We start from the raw sequence: 22,740 nt of genomic DNA, 5'->3' as shown, positions 1-22,740 counted from the left end.
GGTGCCGGCCTTCTAAACACCTTCATTCAGTAATTGACACCTCAAATCTACAGAGTAGCCATAGAATTCCGGTAGCTTAACCATTAGCTTTGTTCATATAAAAAATGGAAATTAGCACCAAATTCAACGAAGAAACTGAAATCGAGTCGAAATTCAAGTAAATTAAGCAAAAATAAAAAGGAAATTAACGAATAGAAGCATATGGAACAAACCTGCAAAGGAAATGAAGGCATTGCCTGCGAGAACAAGTGTGAGCCCACCAACGTAACGGAGATTGTGGTCGGTGTGACAAGGGAGGATTTTTGTTGGTCTTTTGTTGGTCCATGGCTCTGAGACTATTTAGTTTACTTTGAAGGCTGAGAGAGGGAAGAAGGCAGAGAACAGAGGAGTTATGAGGGTTTGAAGGAGGGGAGGGGCTTGCATCAAACCTCAGGGAGTGGTTTTGTCGAATTATGTTCTCTGCATACCTAAAACTAATTTAATGCTAAAAAGGGTTATAAAGGTATTTCATCTTATTAATTAAATGAAAAAATATACAATTGTTTATTTTTGGGTTTCTTTTGGGTATGTTTATAAAGATTAAATGGTATAGGGTTTTGTAATAGGACCAGGTGTAGAATTGGGTATTTAATTATATAAAAAAAATTTAATACAAGCAATAGTCTCTAAATTACAAGAGGTACGAGGATTTCTCATACTACCAAGGTGCCAAATGGGTTCAAACCTTAGACCACTGGTCTGTAAGTCAAGACTATTTTTCATTGGGTTAGATCACATTGACAATTCTATTTCTTTTTTATTTATTTATATACAAGCGATATTTTTCTTTTGAAAATAAATGATAGTTATTATTGATGAACAAACAAAAGTATGGTGTCGAATATGGATAAATCTTCTCTAGTGACCAAACACCACAACATGTTGAATTGATCTAGATAGAATCACATACAATCCAAAACATGACTAAAATCCTCAATTAGCAACTAGAATCATGGCTATTGATTTGAGGGGGAGTTTGTTTGTTTGTTTGTGTTTTTTTTTTTTTTGGGTGGTGCAACTGTTGCTTTGAAGGTTAGTTTGCCATTACCTATCCAAAAAAGGGGAGTAAACATTATGACTTCAATTTTTACTTACATATTGTATTTTCAGTCATATATGCTTTCCACTGGTTATTTTTGGTTTAGTGGTGCCGAATTCAGGTTACCTTCTCTATTGCAAGTGGTCATGTTTTTATTTTTTTTTAATTTTTTTTTTGTTAGGAATTCTTTTCATTCACTTCTAATTCGTTTATGGGGGACATAGATAGGACTAACTTATGTAATTCGAGTTTTTGTATAGGAAATGCCAAACGGGAAGATTGTTAGGACCAATTTTTGACACGTGACGCTAGAGGGTCCTCTTTTTTAAAAGAAAAGTAGTATAGCCGAAGGGCTATACTCCGTGTTTTTTATTTTTTATTTTTTATTTTTAAATAGACTAGTTTTGACACTTGGTGGCTAATCGGTGGGGTCCTTTTTTATATTTAAAAGTAGTACAGCCGCACGGCTATACTCAGTTTTTTTAATTTTTCACGTATAGCCGTAAGGGTATACTATTTTACACGTGGGCACCAAAGGACTGTGCGTCTATTCTCTTTATTTTTTATTTTTTATATAGTAAATATTATAGCCAATTGGCTATACTAGATTTTTTTCAAATGTTTTTTGGAAAATAGTATAGCCGGGAGGCTTTACTGGTTTTTTTTTTTAAATTGTCTTCACTAAATAGTATAAACTACTGGCTATAGTCTTTTATATATATATGAAATTGGTACTTAGGTGACGAGGGGTAAACTTAAAATATATTCAACCAAGAACGCAACAAACTTCACACACTCTAGACCTTGACCAAATACTCTTATGACTAGTGACAACCTAGGCACTCAGAAGGACCCGTCAATCTAGGCATCCCCTGTGCTAGCAACAACTATGGTGAAAGTGTGTGAAGACAAAATAATCAAGGAAACACCAAACAACAAATAATGATGACTAGTCAACTACAAGGATACAAACCCAGAATTCATACGATGACTAGTTAACCACTAAGAACACAAACCCAGAATTCATATGATGACTAGTCAACCACAATTCATACGATGACTAGTCAACCACCAAGAACACAAACCCATAATTCATATGATGACTAATTAACCACCAAGAACACAACCCCAGAAAAAAATTACAGAGATGCAAACAGAAATTGTTCACCCAGAAACCCACCATTGGGAAAAACTGGGGGTCATCAACTGACCAGGCAATCCACTAAGTAGAAAAAGATTCTTACAAAGGAACACAAGCAAGCTCAAGAAAAACCTAGATCTATTTAGGAAGATGAGCTATACCTCCTTTGTGCAATCTTCTTTTCCAACTTAGCAAAGCTTGAAGCTCAGTTCTTCATGGCAATGACAGCTCCTTCTCCAGCTCATTCATCCCATGGCACCAACTTGCAAGCTCTAACTCAAACAGAAACTAAAATTTGGATTCAAATGAGAATGACCAATTTCTTCAAGAAACCATACTCTTGAATAAATTAATCTTGAATCTGACCTAGATAAATGAGAGAGTGTTTTAAGTAGCTAGATGCAGATTAGTATTTCAAATGCAGTTTTTCAAAAAGAAATCAATTTGGAAAAACTCATAGATGAAAATTGTTCTCTCTTGAGGAAGAAGAACGGAAAGATGGCAAGCCAACCTTTCCTAAAAATCCACACAAAAGTGACAGCTTCCCAAAGAGGAATTCCTTAGCCTTTATAGACAAAAATTCCCTTAGGTCAGAATCACATGTGGCAGCAGAGAGAGAAAAGAGAATAGGACAAAAAAGTTGGTTATCCAGCTGAAAATCCTACAGAGCAAGGATGACTAGTCATACAAGAAACAGATGACTAGTCATCATTTTATGAAAACAGTTTAATGCAATGTTATGCAATGCACAATTTACCTTTACCAATTTGCTTGAACCTCTATAGGATAGTTGTTAGTTAAGAACACCTAGAGAAGCTATTCTCAATCTAAACATGAGCTTGATAAATAACAATAGAAATCCTATTACAAAGTTGTCAAAGGAAGCCAAAAGAAAAACTCAAAATGCATACATTAACAATCTCCCCCTTTTTGGCTTTCCTTGACAACACACTCTCTAACAACAATCAACCCAATACCAAACCTAAGGAGATGAAGAAGTGAAGGTACCTGCAAGAACAACCAATCTCCCAGGCACAAAAACAAGCATATTATATCACAGAAGTTATCCATTACTATTATCCTTTTTTTCTTTTAATTTTTTTCACCGATTTTCAGTTATCAATAAAAGTAGTTATCCATTATTATTAGGCCATTACCCGAGTTTCTATTGTCCCCTTTTAATTTTTTTACTTTTTCAGAGTTATTACCCATATAAAGAATTTAATACTTTCACGTTTAATACTTTATTATTCACGTATGTACATATTTTTCAATAATACATTCGTGTTCAGTACACGCCTCACGTTTTTTAAAATGGAAATGTGGAATAGTCCTATTGTACATGTACATGCGTATTTCTAATGTTTAATACACGTATTTTTTATAAAATTTGCAGTAAGACACAGAAAATTCATGTATTATACAAATAATTCTCATATACTATTGAATAATAATAATATATATTATAAAAAATATATTACAATATTTTATAGTGGCCGCTTAATATCGACTTTCGATATGTTGAAACTAGCAAATTAACATATATAAAGTACAAATTAATGCAATTAGGAGGGTCCTTTTTTCATAATTTTTTTTATTAAGTAGTATAGCCGGGCGGCTATACTATTTTTGACACGTGGGGCTAGAGAGTCCTCCTTTTTAAAATAGTACAGCCGCACGGCTAGGCCTCATCATTTGGCCCACGAGCTCATGGGCCGATGGGGGCCCGCCCGACCAATTGGAGAAAAGCCCGGCCCGGCCCGTTATGGGCTTTAAGATGGCCCGGCCCGTCTTGGGCCGGCTAGGCTTGGGCTTGGGTGTCTGAAGCCCGGCCCGGCCTATAGGCCCGACTCGATTAAGTCCAAGAAAGCCTGACCCGGCCCGCCTATAAAAGCCCGGCCCGTTAGGCCCGCATACATATATAATTATGAATAAATAAGAGTTTAGGATTATGATTATATCACTTAAATCACATATATAATTTTTTTCATTTAATTTACTTTTCTTTACTCATTCCTAGTTTATAATTGGATGATTAGCACATTAATTTGTGTCAATTATTAATACAACAATTATATATATATAAATAAGTTGAACAACATATCATATCACCAAATATAATCATATCACGAAACATAATCGTACCACCAAATATAATCATGTTTTTCTTGAACACATCACCAAACATTTATATATTTATTTATATATATATACTACGATAATTTTTTTACTTTAATTTTTTTCCGGGATTTTCGTTTATGGATAAAAGTAGTTATCCATTACTATTAGGCCATTACCCGAGTCTCTATTGCCCCCTTTTAATTTTTTACTTTTTCAGAGTTATTACCCGCATAAAGAATTTAGTACTTTCACGTTTAATACTCTATTATATACGTACGTACATATTTTTTAATAGTACATTCATGATCTACACACGTCTCACATTTTTAAAAAGGGAAATGTGGAATAGTCCTATTGTACATGTACATACGTATTTCTAATATTTAATACACGTATTTTTTACAAAATTTACAATAAGACACACAAAATTCACGTATTATACAAATAATTCTCACATACTATTGAATAAGAATAATATATGTTATAAAAATAATATTATAATATTATATAGTGGTCGATTAATATCTACTTTGGATATGTTGAAACTAGCAAATTAATATTAGGAGCAGTACTACAGTTGTCCATAAATAAAAAAATAACTACCTTCAAACCTGTTGAATATTAAAAAAAAGTTATATATCACAAGTAAAAAAAAAAATTCAATTGGAGCGTGTGCCAAAGAACTAGTAATAATTATAGTATTAGTGAAGTTTTGCAGCTTAAATATCATCTATCAACAAACAATCAATGAGTGCGTAAACCTCCAAAGAAACTCTAGCCCCCTCTCTCTCTCCTAAAAAACACTCTTACATCCATTTTCACTTTGAGCGGGAGGAAGCCACTGTTCTTCCTCCCTTCCCCTTTCCCCTCTTCTCTTCCTCCTTTATACTCTTCCTTCATTTGCAGAGACAGAAGGTTTCCTCTATTTGTCTTCGTTTTGTTATGATTTTTATCCAACCATCACAGGCAGTTACGTCTCATTGTTGGATCTCCACATGCATTTCGGCATTGGATTTCCACCACCATTCTTTTTGTGATTTCTTTATATTTGGAATAAGTCGCAAAGGCTCTTTGAGTTCTCTATGCAGTTTTCACCTCTCCTTTTGTGAGAGCTTTCCACCTCCCCTTTGTGAGAGCTTTTCCTCTCTCCTTTGTAAGAGTTTTATTTGTATTGTTATGCCTTAGTTTTTTCAAGTTTTATCTTTTTTTTATAATTATTTTGAGTTTGCAATCTTAGTTGGGATGCATACGCCAGAGTTTTTTCAATCATGCCTGATCGTTACGGGAGGAACATCTGATTGTCTTACTTTTAATGTTAGATCGCTCTGTTATTGTAATGACCCTTCATGGCTAGTTTGTATTGGCCCTTTGTGGCCAGTGGTTTTTTTTTTGTTGCTAAATTATGAATGCAATCCTAGAATTTCTCCACACACAAAAAAAGTATCATCTATCAACTAACATTTCTAAGAGTATGAATTATGACCCCATGGTGGGCTAGATTGGACTAGATGAGTCCAAATAATTGGACATAGGTCCAATCCGGATTGGATTGGTGAGTTTTTACTTTGTTATATTTGGACATGTTTTACTGTGGTGGGGTAAAAGCAAATAAGTAGTATGTGATGGGGCTTTCTCACTTTAAATTATGTGCGCATGTTTTTTTCATAAAATTAATTATTTTTTATATTGAATAAACACAAAAAAAAAAATTATAAAAAATATTCAAGTCCAATGCAGTCCAGTATAGTCTTGTACCAAACAGCACAATGGACTTAAGTCTAGTCTAGTGTTGCTTATTGATCTACCAATCAACTCAGGGGGCTTCTATAATGAGAGGTATTTTGGTGAGGGGGTTCAATCTAACTATTCAATTATAGAAAAGGTTCAAGTCCAATATTTTCTTTCTCTTGTTGGATAGTGGGATTGAACCCCTCCCACAACACCCTCATTAGGGCATTTCCAACAGCCTCTTCAACATCTTTGGAATTCTAAAATAGGTGAGCCACATAAAAAAACTCTCTCCAATAGCCTCTTCAACCTCAGTCATCAAAGCTACAACCTCTTTCTCTCTCTTCAGGACTGATAAGTTGACTTTGGCTCTTCAAACATTTAATTTTATTTTGGAAAAACAAAACCTACCTTGAAAATGTTAAAAACATGTTGTTTTTTTTTTTTTTTCTCTTTTCATATAATAAATACATAGACATTTTTCACATGTTTTCATATTTTTCATTCTTTTCCATGATATTGCATTAATTGAATTGAAGAGTCTGTTTGATTAAATTTTATTCAAATAGCAAATAAGGCTTTTCAAATTGCCACGTAGGTTAACAAACTTCAATTTGAAGAGTTTTGTTTGCTACTACTATTGGAGATGCTCTTATAGCATTTCCGAACAACTCAGAGGACTTAAAGTCCAGCCCAATCCAACATTCCAAGTCTTATCCTAATCAATCCAATTTGGTCCACCAAACGGGGCTTATGAGTTTTTGCTTTGGATTGGATCGTTTGTATAAGCACTGATGGTTGGTTTAGCTTTTTGGGCTTTAGGCTTATGTAACAAAAAAAGAAACGGTTTTAGAGTGATAGACCATCTTCCAAAATAAAAATGGAAAGGAGAGACCATGAACCAAGCCCTATTTTTTTCTTTTCGGAAGAACCAAGCCCTATTTGTCCGAAAAGAAATGCAATAAAAATTATATTTGCTTATCATATGAGAAACCACTGAAGATTGCTTATGACCTTTATTAGGTTTTGGGATCTTAGGTCTAATGGTCCTTGAACTTTGACCTTATTTGCATTTTAGTTCCTCAATTTTCAAAATTGTTCCCGTGGTCCTTCAACTTCAGTTTTGTTAGGATAAATGGTCATGCCATGAATTTTGTTATCTTTTCCGTTAAATGGAGGGGCAAAATGGTCTTTTTGTATTATTTTTAATTTCCACTGTATGAATATTCCTTTCTCCCAAAAAATAAAAACTAAAAACCTTCTGAATATTCCTTTCACCATCTAAATATTTTTAATTTACTCGGGAGTGAACTAATTTTCGATTTTGACCCTCAATAGTGACAGAAAAAGTTAACAAAATTGACGGCAAGACCATTTGTCCTAACGAAACTAAAGTTGAAGGACCATGGGAACGATTTTGGAAATTGAGGGATCAAAATGCGAATTGTGTCAAAATTCAGGAACCATTGAACCTAACAACCCTAAATTTTGACTAATGGGAGCAATAGGCCAAACCAACCTACAAAAACGAAACGGTCCCTCCGTAACTAGTCATCCATAATATCAAATAAATTATTTTTGTCTTTGGTAAATTTACCAAGGGCTATAGTCATAGTGATCCTCCTATTCAACTACTTCAACCATTTTCGAACACCTCATAACATTTTCTGAACGTTCGAGGCTTCTATCATTTATGTATTATTTGATTTCTCGTACACTGACCCTTCTTTTGAATGGGTTTCGAATAGAAAAATAATTTATTGGTCTGTAACCTGACCTAGTTTAATCCATGAACTCAATTCGGTTATCCCTTCCTATTCTTAATAATTACCCGAACCATGAATTGTTTTATGATCCATCAATCAGATAGATGAATTTTAGTCTCATATTTAATTTTCATATGCTTTCTTTCTTGTAAACCCATCATATTTTGATCTTGGAATAGAGTAGGAATATCTTGTGGTTATGGTGAAGATTGAAGGAAAATTAAATTGAGTAATGAAGATATGTAGTTTGATGTGAACCATTTCGGTTTTTCTTTATAAAACCTAATGAGTCAACCCAATCTTTTGGTTTGGGATGAAATTTAAATTAGGTGACACGTAAACAACAAAAGTCAAGCAGATTATGGTAGAGAACATCCAAGTAGAGGTTCCAAATTGGGATCCGCCATTAAGATAAATATAACTTATTTCTTTTAGTTGTGTTAAGAAGCACATAAAAAATTATGCTAATAATTTCGCACGTAATAACAACTTGAGTTTATAGAAATCAACAATACATGACTAATATTACACCAATATCAATTGAAACTGCTAGAGCCAGACATAACATTTCATGAGTCTTGGTCTTTATTATTTATTACATATATCAATAGTACTCCAAGAGATATTCAATCACCTCTTACAAACAACTCCACGGCCATCCTTCCCACTAGCACAATTCATATACTCCAAGCTCTCTGAAGAGTTGGTCTTAACAAATTCCCCACTAAACCTTGAAACAGCACAATCAGAGGCAAAGATACTAGAGGATGCAAATTCTTTGTCCCCACCCAAAACAGGCATCACCACACCCATCTTAACCCTACTCACGTAGTTGCTTGCATATGTTTGGCCCAAAACACCATTCACTTCCCCACTTAGGGCATAAAACTTGAAGCTCAAGTCAAGATGAGCAAAGCAATCCTCTTGCGTAACCCCATATTTATGGATCTTGGAGTCCTTTTCTGTTATAGGCACCACCACTGCTTTGATCTTGAAGTTCCCTTCAGCTTCGATTTCTATCGAATTTGTGTTTTTCGTCCTTGTGATGCTGAGTGCTCCTGGTGATAAGATTGATTGCCAGTTAGCACCTTCGCTGTCCAGGAGGTTTATGGGTTCGCCGTCGATGGATAAGGAGAGACGGTCATTGGAGTCATCCCAAATTGACGTGGTTTTGGCACCGATGAAGAGTTTGTGGTTTCCAAAGAGGATCCCTAGAGACTGTACCCAAGTGAAGTCCCTCTTCATGTTTTGGTTTCTCTTGCCAATGAAGTGGGCGTTGATGTGGAGATTTGAATCAGAAACTATGCAGAAGTCTTGGTCTTTCTTGCCGTGGAAGTAGAAGGTTATTCCATCACCACCAATAAATCTGGGGTCTTGACACACAGCCCCTGGCCTGTTGCAGTCTGCAATATTATATTCTCACATATATTAGTGGTGTGTAATTATCAGTTAATTATGTGACTAAGTTTACTATAAACCCAGATTCATCAAAATCCATTCTAATTATTTCTTCCAGAGTTATGATTTAAATCATTATGACAAAAGAGTAATTTCACAAAAATCATTATAAACTACTTGTGCACACAATAAATAAATAAATTTGTACACAAAATAAATAAATATAAAAGCTTGGCTAGATATGTTTATGAAAAAGAATAAATTTTTTAAAGGGGTCACATTTTTAGACAACTTTAGCTGATATAGGATGTAGCAATTGATAATTGTCATACAATTAACACATTAACTGTATGGTCGTATAATCGTATTATTGTAGGAAAAAGAAAGGGGTTAGTGGAAATCACATTCTAATAAATTACATAAACAATAGGTTTTGTGAACTTACTGCAAACAGGACTGCATGTGACGCAGTCAACTTCACATTGCTCAGGGCAAGCACTAGGACATGTATGCTCTAGGCCATAACAATGAGGGTAGTTCTTGTTCTTGCATTTTCTCTGCTCTCCAGAGGTCTCTGAAGAAGGGGGAGGTGGAGGATATGAGGAAGGTGGTGTAGAAGTAGTGGGTGGTGGAGGTGATGGCGTGGAAGCAGGAGGTGGTGGAGATGAAGGAGTAGAAGTAGGGGGTGGAGGTGGAGTGGTAGTGGAAGGAGGGGGAGTAGGAACAACTGAAGGTGGAGGTGGTGGTGAGGGGTACGCCTTTGGAGGCGGAGGGGGTGAACGATGATAATTCTTTGGAGGCGGCGGAGGGTGCCTATGTCTTGGTGGCGGCGGTGGAGGTGGTGGCGGCGGCGGTGGCGCCTTACAAACTGGTTTGCATTTCTTACAATCCACAACACAAGTGCGGGGGCATGATGCAGGGCAATAGAGGTCTTTGTGGTAACACTTGTAGAACTTTTTGTCTTGGCACTTGACTTTCTTAGGCTTTGGATGAGAAGTTGCTGCCTCTGCCGCAACAAGCATCAAGAGGATGACCAAAAACACACCTAAGCGTACCACAGCTTGAGCCATTCGGTGCTGATTGTATGTGTGTTTTTGAGCTTCGTGATTATGATTGCTATTGATGGTGGCCTCCCCTTTTATAAGGTCTTGAAAATATCAAACTCCATCTTGCTCACACTAAACGTAAAGGTGTTCTTTATTTTCCACTCCACTTGTTCTCTCACACGTGGGCACTCAAAAAGTCAGATTTTAGCTAGCCCTAAAATTAATCTAAATATTGGTCAGTATACCTTGGCGTACATGTGTTAATTCCACACAAACTTATTCTTCTTTGGAAAAGGTTAAAGGAGAGAGAAATATTTTTTTAAAAACCAAAATGAACAAAAATGTCTTTATTATTTTTGGATTTCTTAAGGAATTCTTTACATTTGCATGTCTTTGATTTGAAAGTTTAGGGGTTTTTCTGTCTTTTTTTAAAAAAATTGGCTTTTTCCAAAAGTGAAAGTTTTTTTGTGGCTAAAACCTAAAGTTACTATACATCAATGCATCTGCCATTTTGATAACCCTAGTTAGCAAATTCATGTATTATATGTATGCTTACTTTCTTTTAAAGATATTTTTGTTTTCCATATAATTCTAAAAATACAAAAATGCACATTTTTTTAATGCAAATGTATTATTCACACATTTTATATGTATTTTGCAAGTACTATTGAAAAAAAATAATATTATAAATAACAAAATTTAAATTCTTATATAATAGCCTAATTTTTCACCGTGGGTTTTTAAGAAATTTGCCTAATCATTTTTACATATGTATTATACCCGTCTCTTATTTTACTAACTATGTTGATAATTTTAGTTTATAGGAGTAGAGATGTTCCAATTTAAAAAGAGTATTTACAAATCTATTTAATTTATGGTTTCGATGGATTGACTGCCGACAAATTGCAAAGGGTCAATCACGTACACTTGGAATTAAAGGTAGATCCTATATATAAACAGGAGTGGAATAGGAAATTAATCCCCTTTTAGAGGCAGGCCAATGGCCATGCGTACGTCTTGTAAAGTTTCATATTTTGGCAATAACCTTATCAACTTGCAAGATTTCTTAAGACTCCTTGTATAACTTTAAGAGACATTATATAAATGTTGAGCTACGTTGCAGCTGGACAGGCTTTACCTGACCAGAGATTACCACCAAGGGCTGAAGCTAAGGTCTAAGATTTTGAAAATAACGAATTATAGTGCTGATTTTTAGAAAGCTCACACATAGTCCTAACAAAATTAGCTCACTCCATCCTAAACATTTAACTCCATCCACTCCGCTTAACAAAAATTAGCGTGCAGACTCCACCTGTCTTTTAGAAAATTATTTCTAATTTCGTCCTTTTATCATGTATGTAATTCGAGATGGGTATTGCAAAATGAGAAAAAATTAAATATGTAAATAGAAAGTGAGTACCTTGGATGAAATGAAACCCGGGTTGTGTACATATATAGGTACGTAGTTACTAAAAAGGAATTTCTTGGGTTTTCTTGATTATCAATATGTATATATGGTTACTGTAATGACCTTTAGTTTATAAATCAATCATTTAAAGACCTAGTCAAATGCAATAAATTAGACATGTACTGTACATGCCTCTTTTACTTGGGCATGCAGTATTTGAGAGAGAGTGGGTTTAGCTTCTTCTAATAGCTATAAATATTATTTTATTGTTTTTGTTACCTAATAACTATGAACGTGGACAAACTGAAAGTGAACTCAAACAAAATGTGAAGTGCAAGAGAAAGCAAGGACTTTGAACATTATTAATTGGGTCTTTGGGGCGGCATAAACGCTTGTTGCAGTAGGCATGATAGATGGACTCAATCGCAAGCCTACGCTAGCCTCAGCCTACGTGGACTCGACTTTACCACTACAAGCCTAAACCCTATCTTTTTTTCTTTTTTTTTAATACAAGCGATAGTCTCTAAATTACAAGAGGTATGAGGATTTCTCACACTACCAAGATGTCATGTGAGTTCAAAATTCAAACCTTAGACCATTAGTCTACAAGTCAAGACTCTTTTTCACTGGGTTAGACCATATTGGCAGTTCTGTTTCTTTTTTATTTATTTATATCGTATGGTGTCGAATATGGGTAAATCTTCTCTAGTGACCAAACACAACAACATGTTGAATTGATCTGGATAGAATCACATACAATCCAAAAAATGACTAAAATCCTCAATTAGCAACCAGAACCGTGGCTATTGATTTAAGGGGGAGTTTGTTTGTTTTGTTGTTGTGGTGTAGCTGTTGCTTTGAAGGGAAGTTTGCCATTGCCTATCCAAAAAAAGGGGAGTAAACATTCTGACTTCAACTTTTACTTACGTATTATATTTCCAGTCATACATGTTTTTTACTGGTTATTTTTGGTTGTGCAGAATTCAGGTTACCTTCTCTATTGCAAGTGGTCTTTTTTTTTTCTTTTTTCTTTTTTTGGTTAGGAATTCTTTTCATTCACTTTTAATTCGTTTAGGGGGGACATTGTTATGACCAACTTTTGTAATTGGAGTTCTTGTATAGGAAATGCCAGAGGGGAGATTGTTAGGACCATTTTTGTATATTGGCAATTTCTTGTTACAAAAACATAGAGTAGGTTTTTGAGTGTAACATATATTTTTTAAGTGACATTTTGCAATCCTGGATCAATGTGGCTCAAAGACAATGCCAAGGTATGTTTTGCATCCATGCATTCATATTTGCACATTTGGAAGTTCATCAAAAGTGGTTGTCATATGTATAGGGCTGATATATGGTTTCAATCCTACATAATTCAGTGCCAGACATCGGTGAGTTTTGAACGATGATTTAATACGCTTTAGTTGGTGTTTATTTATGCACGGCTTTGTGTCGATAAAAAGGTTCTTTTATCTTTTCAGCTAGGTATTTAGTTAAGTGACTTTATTTGTTTTAAAGGAAGACTATTTATGCAAAAGCCCATTTTTGCTTAAGGTCTTTTTGTCTTTGACCTAGTCTTGTCTTGAGCGTGAAAAATAAGAAAGTAACTTCAGCCACTTTGTTCTTTGTGACTTTGAAAAGAAAATCACGAGAATATATATATATATATATATATATATATATATATATATATATTAGAAAACTTTTGACCGTTCATATTGAAAATTCATATGGTTTGTTCCTTGTTGGCCTCCATGAGTGATCAAATCATCATCTTTTCATATATTTGTGAGTCCATGAGCATTATGCATGTTGTTGATCAACAATCGTGCCTTGAGGTGTGAGCAGCTGAGACCAGGGTTGTGTTATCTCTTGTTAAAAAGTAATTTATCAATTGATATAATAATTATGAAGAAAAAAAAGAAGTACCGAGTGTAACCTAAAAACCCCAAAATTGATTGTGTTATCAAACCATCAAAGCACCACCATATTCCCAACCATCTAATCTCCTCCAGGCTCATGGCCGTCTCATCATGCATAATGGAATTGGAGATGGGCTGTCACAGTTTTCATTCCTGCCACGCCACGAGGTTGCTAATATGCCTATATACATGGTCATAGTTCCAAATGAATAGAAGATGGGGCCGCTTGGCGTAGAAGCTGAAGAATTGCAAGCTTTAATACCCTTCACCCAAATGAACAAGTCCAACAACAACATGTGGCAAAACCCATAAATTTTGTATGAAGAGGGTAAAATATGAAGAACTTTTAATCCAATATGGTTGCTATAGATACGGTGCGGCAAGGCAGCGCAACAGTCATCATGGTTGTGCGACGGAGCGATGGCCGGTGGTAGAGAAGTGGAGTAGTAGTGGAGTAGCAAGTCTGGTGATGGTGGGAAAGTTGGTATGAAGGCAAGCTTGGTCGTTTAGGATTAGAAGTAGGGTTTTGATTAATTAAGTTTTAAGTTTTATAATTTTTCTTTGTAAAACAAAATTTACTAATCATAATTGAAGTTAGAACTTGATTAATTAAATATTTATGACGTGTCACGTGCCACATTATTTGAAACTTAAATTTAGTACAGAAATTTGGTGTCCTTAACATTATTGATAAATATTATATTATATAGTTATTGATTATATTATATCATAATATAATACATGGGTATATTATATTATATCTATATATATAAAGCAAAAGACAGAGAATTGTGAAATATTCAAAAACTTCAAATATGTCCTTGATTCATGCAAACATTAAGAATTGAAATGATTAATTAAATGAGGATAATATGGTAAATTCACACTATTTCATATTTTTAAAAATTATAATTAAAAGAAAAATCAGATAATGGATCCTATTTTTATGGAACACAAGTACCCATTATCTTTTTTTATTCTAAAATAAATTTAAATTTAAAACAAAAAAGCCTCTCTCAGGCGCGGAAGCGCGTGCGGAGAGGCTAGTATTTAATTAAAAATAAATATATTACTTATCGGGTCGAGTATGGGATGACGATAACAATACCATCTACGACATGTCTTCGACTAGGAATTTTTAAAATTCAGGGATCCTGTGCCCGCCCTTGATTTTTCCCCAAAATATTCTCCCATTAAAATTCAGGGATGCTGTGCCCGCCCTTAGGGTCGGGGATCTGATAAGAACTCCACCTGACGGGTATTTATGTCATCACTCATGAATGTTTGTTTGTGAAACCTCCCTCCCCATCATTTGTACTAGGGATGACAACGGGTCGGGTAGGGATCGGGTATGACAATACCATTTCCATCCCTGCTCTCCATCCCCGCCCCCGCCCCCAAACCCATCCCCATCCCCGCCCCCGTCGGGGGACTATCCCCCATACCCGGCCCGAATCCCTGATTTTTTTGCATAAAAAAATATTTATCATACATTTTAACATTAAGTTTCATATTAAATTATCATTCAACACATCCAAATTAACTATAAAGTTCAACTCAACTATTCAAAATCACATCAATATGAGATTCCATAGAAAATTAGAAAGAATTAGGAGAGGGAAGTTAACTTAGGGTTAAATATAAATATTATAAATATTTATTTATTTATTTAAATATAAACATATATATTTTCGGGTCGGGTTCAGGGATGGGGAAGCCAATACCATCTCCTCCCCATACCCGTCGAGGATTTTTCAAGTTCGGGGATCCCCATACCCGATACTCATTTAACCCCGAAATCTCCCCCTGTTAGGGTTGGAGACCCGACGAGGACCCGCCCCTACGGGTATTTTTGCTATCCCTAATTTGTACTAAAAAAACAAAAACAAAAACAAAAATGACAGTAACGTGGTGAAATGGCATCATTGTCATTTCCTCATACTTCAGGGGCAAAATAATCCAAACCGCTTCTCTTTCCCAGATGCGCGTAGAGGCCAGTGACAAAGATGTAGCACTTCCAGAACGCACAGAGCTCTCTCTGAAACTAAAAATGGCGTTCGCTTATCAGAAAGTGGTTTACTTCGTGGCTTAAATCACTCCATGTATGACCAGGTATCACAATCTCTCAGCCTCAGCTTCCTTTTCATATTTTCATATTCATCTTACTCTCAACTTTTATAAAGTTTTTGTTTCCAATTTTGACAAAAACAAACACTTTCTTGCTTTTTAGGTTTTTTTTCCTTATTGCTTTTCGGCAACATGATTTGTTGTTGTTTGAAATATTTTTCTTCTACTTTGTATAAAAAATCTTCTTGTAATGGAACAATAGGCTTCAGGAACATGCTTCCTAATTTTGTTTGTTTTTAGAAATTTTAGGAAACAACATTTCACGTATTTTTGACACAATTTGAATGCAATATCATAACTAATTTTCATCGAAATGTAAATTTAGTTGGAGATTTCGTTGGATTTTAGAACATATGTAGGCATGGATGAATAATTCATTCACAAAAACATTGTACATAGGTGTGTATATTACTATATTTGCAAGTTTAGAAGTATGGGTTAGGAAAGAGGATGCTTCGTATGTGGCGGTGAACTATTGGTGTACTATAGTTGGGGAAAGTTGTGAAGGAAGCAATTGGACCAGACTATGATGTAAGAGCAGTCACGTCATACTATGTAAATGCTCAAATCTATTCTCTTAAATTGACATTTTACTTGTAACTCTGGCTACCCAAAATGAGATTTGTTTTCATAATAACATCTTCTCATATTGGATATGGGTTCATGACTTTCCTTTATTGCCTTTTGCAGCAATGAGCAGGATGTTGATTCTCAGAGGCTCGCCGTTTTCGGGTGGTAAAATGTAAACAAGAACAAGCAGGTAATTATGACCTTCATCTGTTAATGAATTCAATTAATTTTTCTTTTGATGGTCATACGAGGAACCCCATATCATGAATGTATTGTCTGTATTTGATGAGTATCAGAGATAAGTATTTATGGAGTCTGCTCTTATAATTGCCCCTCATTTCTAAATTTTAAATTGTGTTTCCTCTTAAAGATATTCAAATAACATGCATACAATTATAAATGGTTATTTTGTTGTTTTCTATGACTGTTAACTGAATAATTCATTATGCCGAATTACGGATCTCAATTAAGAAATTATATCATTCACCAAAACGACAGTTTATATTAGAATTATGTGGTTAATTTGCAAGATTTAGCAGAACCCTCACAATCCCATAGACTTTTGATCTAAATTGGCTGTGTCATTGAAACTTGTACTCATCCATCCCCCAACAAATAATTTTTTTTTTTCCATATTTCTCTTGTGATCTTGACCTTGTATTGATTTTCATTTCTTTGTACTATTCATTTTAACTTGATAATTCTGGTAACAATATAGTTCCTTTTTAGATGATTGACAATGTATCCTGACTAAAAAATACTAGTCATATGCTAGCGTTTGGAGCCAAGCTATAGACTAATGTTAGTTCAAAGAAAACAAATACTTCAACAAATATGCTTTTTTTGTTCCATTTTCTTACTTTTATGTATGCCAAAATTTCCTTAGGTGTGTGTGCGCTTGCTTTTATTTTATTTTTTATCCTTTATTTGTGCCCACTTTAATTCTATATTTGTTCTGTTTTTATTCATGTTTGATCTTTTAGTTGCTTGTAGGGCCCTCTATGGGCTACGAATGAAATGTCCCAACTATTAGTCTTAGATTTGATATTTAGGAGCATGCCTGAAGCCCTTTTTTCCTGTAACATGTAGATCAATTTTCCAGGGTTATAGCCTTCGGTAAAAAAAAAAAATTATTGCGCGGAAAGTTTATGAAAATTAATTTCAGTCTAACATTCAAGTTTTGCGAAAGTATTTGGTAGTTCATTGGATATTATTTCATAGATATCATCAAACATGTGGATGCTAGCACTTGTAATAGGTTGAAAGAAGAATTTCACAGCTAAAACTTATCTGATTCAATGACCATGACTGCATAATTGATTGGTTTATAGTGCCATAAAAGCAGTTTTAGGTAATTTAATGTTTTCTATTTTATGGCTTCATGCATGTATTCCATATGTATTCTGTCTCAAGATGATTGCATAGTTTCACTTCCATGAAGTTTGTTTTATATTATCCCTTGGATTGATGCAAGACAACCCTTATAGTTGAATGCTGGGGTTTTCCTACACTGAACATTGGTCGCTAGAACTGCAGTTTGTAAGATTTATGGATGGGCATTAAGCTAAAAACTCAGTAAAGCAATATAGAAGTTAAATCATGAGAACAACAAAAGAGTTGTAAGAGAAAAGGATAGGAAAAAACTTAAAACTTTTTACTAGAGCACCGTAATCTTGTTTATGAATTAGTGAAATGTCACCATTGAAAAAGATGTCTAAGTTGCAGAGAAATACTGGTTTTAGAATTTAAGTATCTTTTAAAACATTTGCTTATATATTCCCAAATTCCTGTTCAAATATGGAAATAGTTTATGGTAGCTACTTTATTAAACTGAGACAAGAATGAGTTTGACAAAATTTATGATGGAACATCCAGTAGTTTGAAGCTATAGCCTAAAGGGTTGGGTGCATTATGATTGATGTTTTTCTTTTGGAAACCTTTAAAGTTTGTTTTGTTTCTGACTCAGCTATTTTCCTTCATGGGGTTCCTTTGATACTATTTATGACAGTAGACTAACGTTTTGGTTTAGGGTAACAGAACATTCAACTTCAGTATTTTGAAGCTTGTTGTATTTCTCATTTCAATCACTAGTTGAATCGAGCTAGAGGCTTCTCCCCACATTCTTTCTTTATTACATCACTATTTAGTGTTTTACATGCAATGTGATTTTAGGTCATCAGATCATAATTTTGATCCAACACTTTAAGTCGTATGACTTGGTGCAGGCACTTCATATAGCTCAATGCATTTATTTGCAAAGGCATGATAGCATATATTCATTATGGTGATGAGCTGGGGATGGTGCATAGAAGTAGATTATTAAATGATGAAACTTTCCTAATTGATAGCAACTCTGAAGAAGCAAGTTATTGCTAACCTAGAATGACTGAAAAGTAACATACTGGTAAGTTAACAAGAAAGATAATGCAGGAATATCTTGGAATTGAAATTTATGAGGGATGGTGAGAGGAATCTGATTCCTTAATGGGTTGAGATGTTTCCCTTTCATCTCTAGTAATGAGAATGATATAATAATATAATATTCATCTGTGCAAGGCAATGGTTGTCATTATTTATTTCTATCTGAATTTCTCTGCTTAAGGTTCATGTTCCTTGCGGTTGCAACAGATTCCAGAATATTGTTACTTTTCACAATGTTTTGCATTCTGAAGAACATATATAAACTTTACCGTTTGTGACAGAATTATCTTGATTTGGATTCTGAATAGATCATGGAGCAAAGGGACAGTGTCTGCATGAAGAAATTGAGTTTAGTGGCTGTGATTATGATGTCAACACCGTACTTATAAAGCAATTAGATTTTGTAGAATAAGGGCAAAAATGATGTACTGATAAAGCCAGACTCAGCATTGGCTTAGTTCCTTCCATCTCCCATATTGACGTGCAACTTGGATCTTATCTTTTCAACCCACAATCAAATGCTAGTGTAGAAATCTAGTCCAAGCTGATGCGTTGTTAGAAATGCGCACGAGTTGCTGAACTTAAGAAGTGTGCAGTCCATTCTTGTTCAACACCTATAATTAAACTTGACATTATACCAAGTATTGGTTAATGAGGCGTTAGTGAATATAATTAATGCTGCAGCATATATAGAATACTACAAGGATAGCATATCCAGCTCAACATCTCCTATTATATTTCCAAATAAGAAATTTGTCGTGTGATTCTCACTGTTCTGCCATGTGGCATGGAGATTGAAAGAATGCAGCTGCTACCATTCAAAACATACTGATAGGGGTCTACTTGAGAGCGTATAAGGATTGTTATCAGTTACCAAAGATTAGCAATTACCATATTTGAACAGAATTAATGATTAACAAACAGAATTTCTTTTCAATACTTTTTATTTATTTATATATTTCCCTGAAGTTGTCCATAAGGAACTTTTAATAAGCCTATTGCAGTAATTGCATACTGGATGCAATGGAACAGATCTGGGTTAGGCACCTGAGTTTCTTTTTCCGTTTCGGATTTTCCTAGTTAGGGCACTGATGAATCCATTTTGTTAATTGATTACTTTGTTTCTATCTGGAAAAGGGAATTGATATCTACCATAGAGCATTTTAGAGTTTACATGTTTATGAGTTTTCTGATAATGAAAAACTAAACTTAATGATACTGGCTGTTGCTTTAGAAAATTTAATGTTATAGTGTTGGTTAGATTTTATTTTTAAAGCTTGATTGACTATATAAAATATCATATATAATCTTTTCTTAATCACACAATTGATTATATATGAAATGTGATATTGCTATAGATAATTATGAAACAAACAAGGAAAGTATTTGTTTTGGCATTTGCCTGTGACAGTGGCATAAATGTTAATTCATTCATTATATGTGTGAAATCCATAAGACACCATGCTAAACTCACTCCAGTCTGGTGCACTTTGTTTTTATCTGGAACCTCATTCCTATAAACCACCCACTGAAGCATGGCCCTTCTCTCCATCGGTTAAAAACTCTCTCTCTCTCTCTCTCTCTCTCTCTCTCTCTCTTCCGCCCCTCCTCTTCAGTCAATTAGGTTTTGTTACTGTTGCATATCTGAAATGGCTTTACCAATTCTGAAAGGACTTCTCAGAGGATATGTGCAGTCACTCTTTAATGAGGTGACAGATTCCTGATCAAGTGTTTTCTCATTTTGTTTTCTGCATTGTGGTATTTATTGTGTTGTAAATGAATTTTGGTGTTTCTGGATGATAAGGGAATACCATTGTTGTTGCATATCTTCTTAGCTTGTGCAAGTTATTTTGGGAAGTCTTTCCACATATAAATGTTCCATAGATATTCTGGTTGTGGGGTTTCAATAGATACATTGAATGTCACAGTGTGCTTAATTCAAGTTAATCTGTATTTGTATGAGATGCGGCAGATTTACTAGGTTCAGTAATGTTTGGAGAGTGCTTATTTGCTTTTCTAATGTGGGTTAATCTCATTTCCTGCAGGGTATCGTGAATAATCACTTTTCACAGATTCAGACCTTGAAGAGTGATGCAGATCCTGATTGTGCTGTGCGGCTGATCAATATATATTTGCTTGATGTTGAAAGAATGTTATCAGAATTGACATGCCTCAGGTACCCCTGTATCCCCAACAGAATTAAATGAAGTTTAAGTTATGGTAGCTAGTTTCATGGCGTCAGTGAATTATCTCTCATTCTTGGTACTGTATTTGCAGTGATTTACCTGATGTTGATTTTTCCAAATTGGCTACACTGGCTCGCAGTATAGAGGAGAAAAGCTCATTGTAATGTCATTTTGGATTACCATTGAAATTGTCTTAACTACTTGATAAACATTTGAATGAGTTTGCAGGTTTGATCTTAGACGCACACACACATACACTCTGATGAGTTTGCTCTTCTGCATGTCTGATCTTTTACACACACATGACTTACATGCATCTGCACATAAATATGTCCTCTGAAGAATGAAATTGTACAAAAACAAATATATGAACTAATAAATATCTTTTAGCGATTTCATTATTTTAGCTTCCTTTTTATCATTTCAATAGCATCATTACCATATAAATCCTAAAATTGCTAGGGTACATGGTTCCGTCTGACATTATCTAGATTTTCTGTCACATCTGCATAGTGAATTACCTAATGTGGAAGTTGAGTATTTAGTGTTTTTGTTGCTGTTCTGGATGCAACAAGACATGATTATGACCAAGGGATATTTCTCTTAAATGTCTGTTCTTCAGATATAATTGTCACCGCCAGGCAGAATGTTTTGCTTTGTTACTTTTATATGCTTTTATTTATCTCTTTAATGAACATGTCATAAAATTAAGGATATATTGCAGAGGATCTGCACATCACCTGAAGAACTGATAATAATTTCAACTCCTTGATAACTTTGAAGTGCCCCTCATATCCAAAAATTTGGAAACCCCATTAACTATGCACACCACATATGCATCAGTGTCATGGAGACGATGTGCTGTCTAATTTATGTTGGAAATCTCCATGTTCCGACACCAAAAATTTTAGCGATACAGATAATCATGAATACACTTAATGGGCAATAACTCTCTCTCTCTAACGTGCACACTGATAGACATGCATGCACCTACGTAGTATGGGTACAGACATAGGACAGGTTATGACAAGATAACGGCACAATGACAACAAATCTAAAAAATTTAGGACATGGACATATTTGTAAATAAATTTTTCACTTAGAAATTCATCTAATCTGGGAAGAAGTAGTATATTATTTTATGCGGACGCATGTTTGACGTGCGTCATCCAAGTGTCGTGCCCAACACATGCCAGAGACAAACATGGTTATCATCTAGAAGTTTTCGTGCTCCATCAATGCCCTGAGTTCCAAGCACATATTCAGATCAAGATCTAGGGTTTATGCAAATATGTACCATAGAACATTTTGATTTCATAATATATAGTTGACCTTTTGAGAGATGAATACTGCAATTCTTAATGTTTTTTTTTTTTCTTTTTAAGTAATTATGGTCATTGCACGAAATTTATGAATACTTAGTTTGGGCGTCATTTGTTGAGTTATTATGAATGTGTTATTTAAAGTATCAGCTGTTCAACTGATATTCTGGTAATTAGTGTTGTAATAAAATGATATCTTTTTGTGGTGAATGAATGGTAGCGCAGACTGCAGTTTGAAATTTTATTTTCAGTTCTGGAAGTTTGAAGGTTAATCTTTCCAATCCAATAGATTGAATCTTTTCTTTTTAATCTCTTATTGCAGAGTTGGTGCGGAACATGTGAGAAGTGCATGTGCTGATCTCATTCAGGCTTGCGAACGGATGCAGAAGCAAAAGTTAGCATTCTCTCATTCATCCATTTGTAATGTGAAATCTACATACTACTATTATTGCATGTTGTACAACTTATATATATACAGAGAGCTTCCGTTTGAGGGATCTTATTTGATG

The 22,740-nt window shown here is 34.6% G+C and overlaps 2 protein-coding genes across 6 annotated transcripts in view; one reads left to right on the top strand and one right to left on the bottom strand.

The window, feature by feature from the left end:
• On the bottom strand, positions 8,330–10,334 carry LOC18775605 (putative uncharacterized protein DDB_G0290521). Its single transcript, XM_007206326.2, has 2 exons — positions 9,678–10,334; positions 8,330–9,237 (listed from the first exon to the last, which is right to left on the bottom strand). Exons 1-2 carry the CDS (start codon positions 10,300–10,302, stop codon positions 8,465–8,467), a joined length of 1,398 nt encoding a protein of 465 aa, XP_007206388.1. The 5' UTR covers positions 10,303–10,334; the 3' UTR covers positions 8,330–8,464.
• LOC18775606 (histidine-containing phosphotransfer protein 1) overlaps positions 15,277–22,740 on the top strand; it is an 11,209-nt gene continuing 3,745 nt past the window's right edge. The window contains exons 1-6 of one of the 5 annotated variants that reach the window (XR_002272348.1): positions 15,282–15,717; positions 16,132–16,287; positions 16,423–16,492; positions 20,769–20,899; positions 21,001–21,069; positions 22,554–22,625. Coding sequence is in view for 2 of the 5 variants with exons in the window: in XM_020567335.1 (XP_020422924.1) it covers positions 20,874–20,899; positions 21,001–21,069; positions 22,554–22,625 (167 nt within the window). In the remaining 3 variants the exon portion in view is untranslated. Of the gene's footprint in view, positions 15,718–16,131; positions 16,288–16,422; positions 16,493–20,768; positions 20,900–21,000; positions 21,138–22,553; positions 22,626–22,740 lie in introns of all 5 variants that reach the window. The other 4 variants (XM_020567335.1, XR_002272349.1, XR_002272350.1 and 1 more) reach the window with 4 other exon arrangements.

Source organism: Prunus persica, chromosome G6, assembly GCF_000346465.2.
Source record: "Prunus persica cultivar Lovell chromosome G6, Prunus_persica_NCBIv2, whole genome shotgun sequence".
NCBI classification, from domain to species: domain Eukaryota; kingdom Viridiplantae; phylum Streptophyta; class Magnoliopsida; order Rosales; family Rosaceae; genus Prunus; species Prunus persica.
Note: the sequence above shows the minus strand (reverse complement) of the source record. Positions and strands in the feature narration are given on the sequence as shown.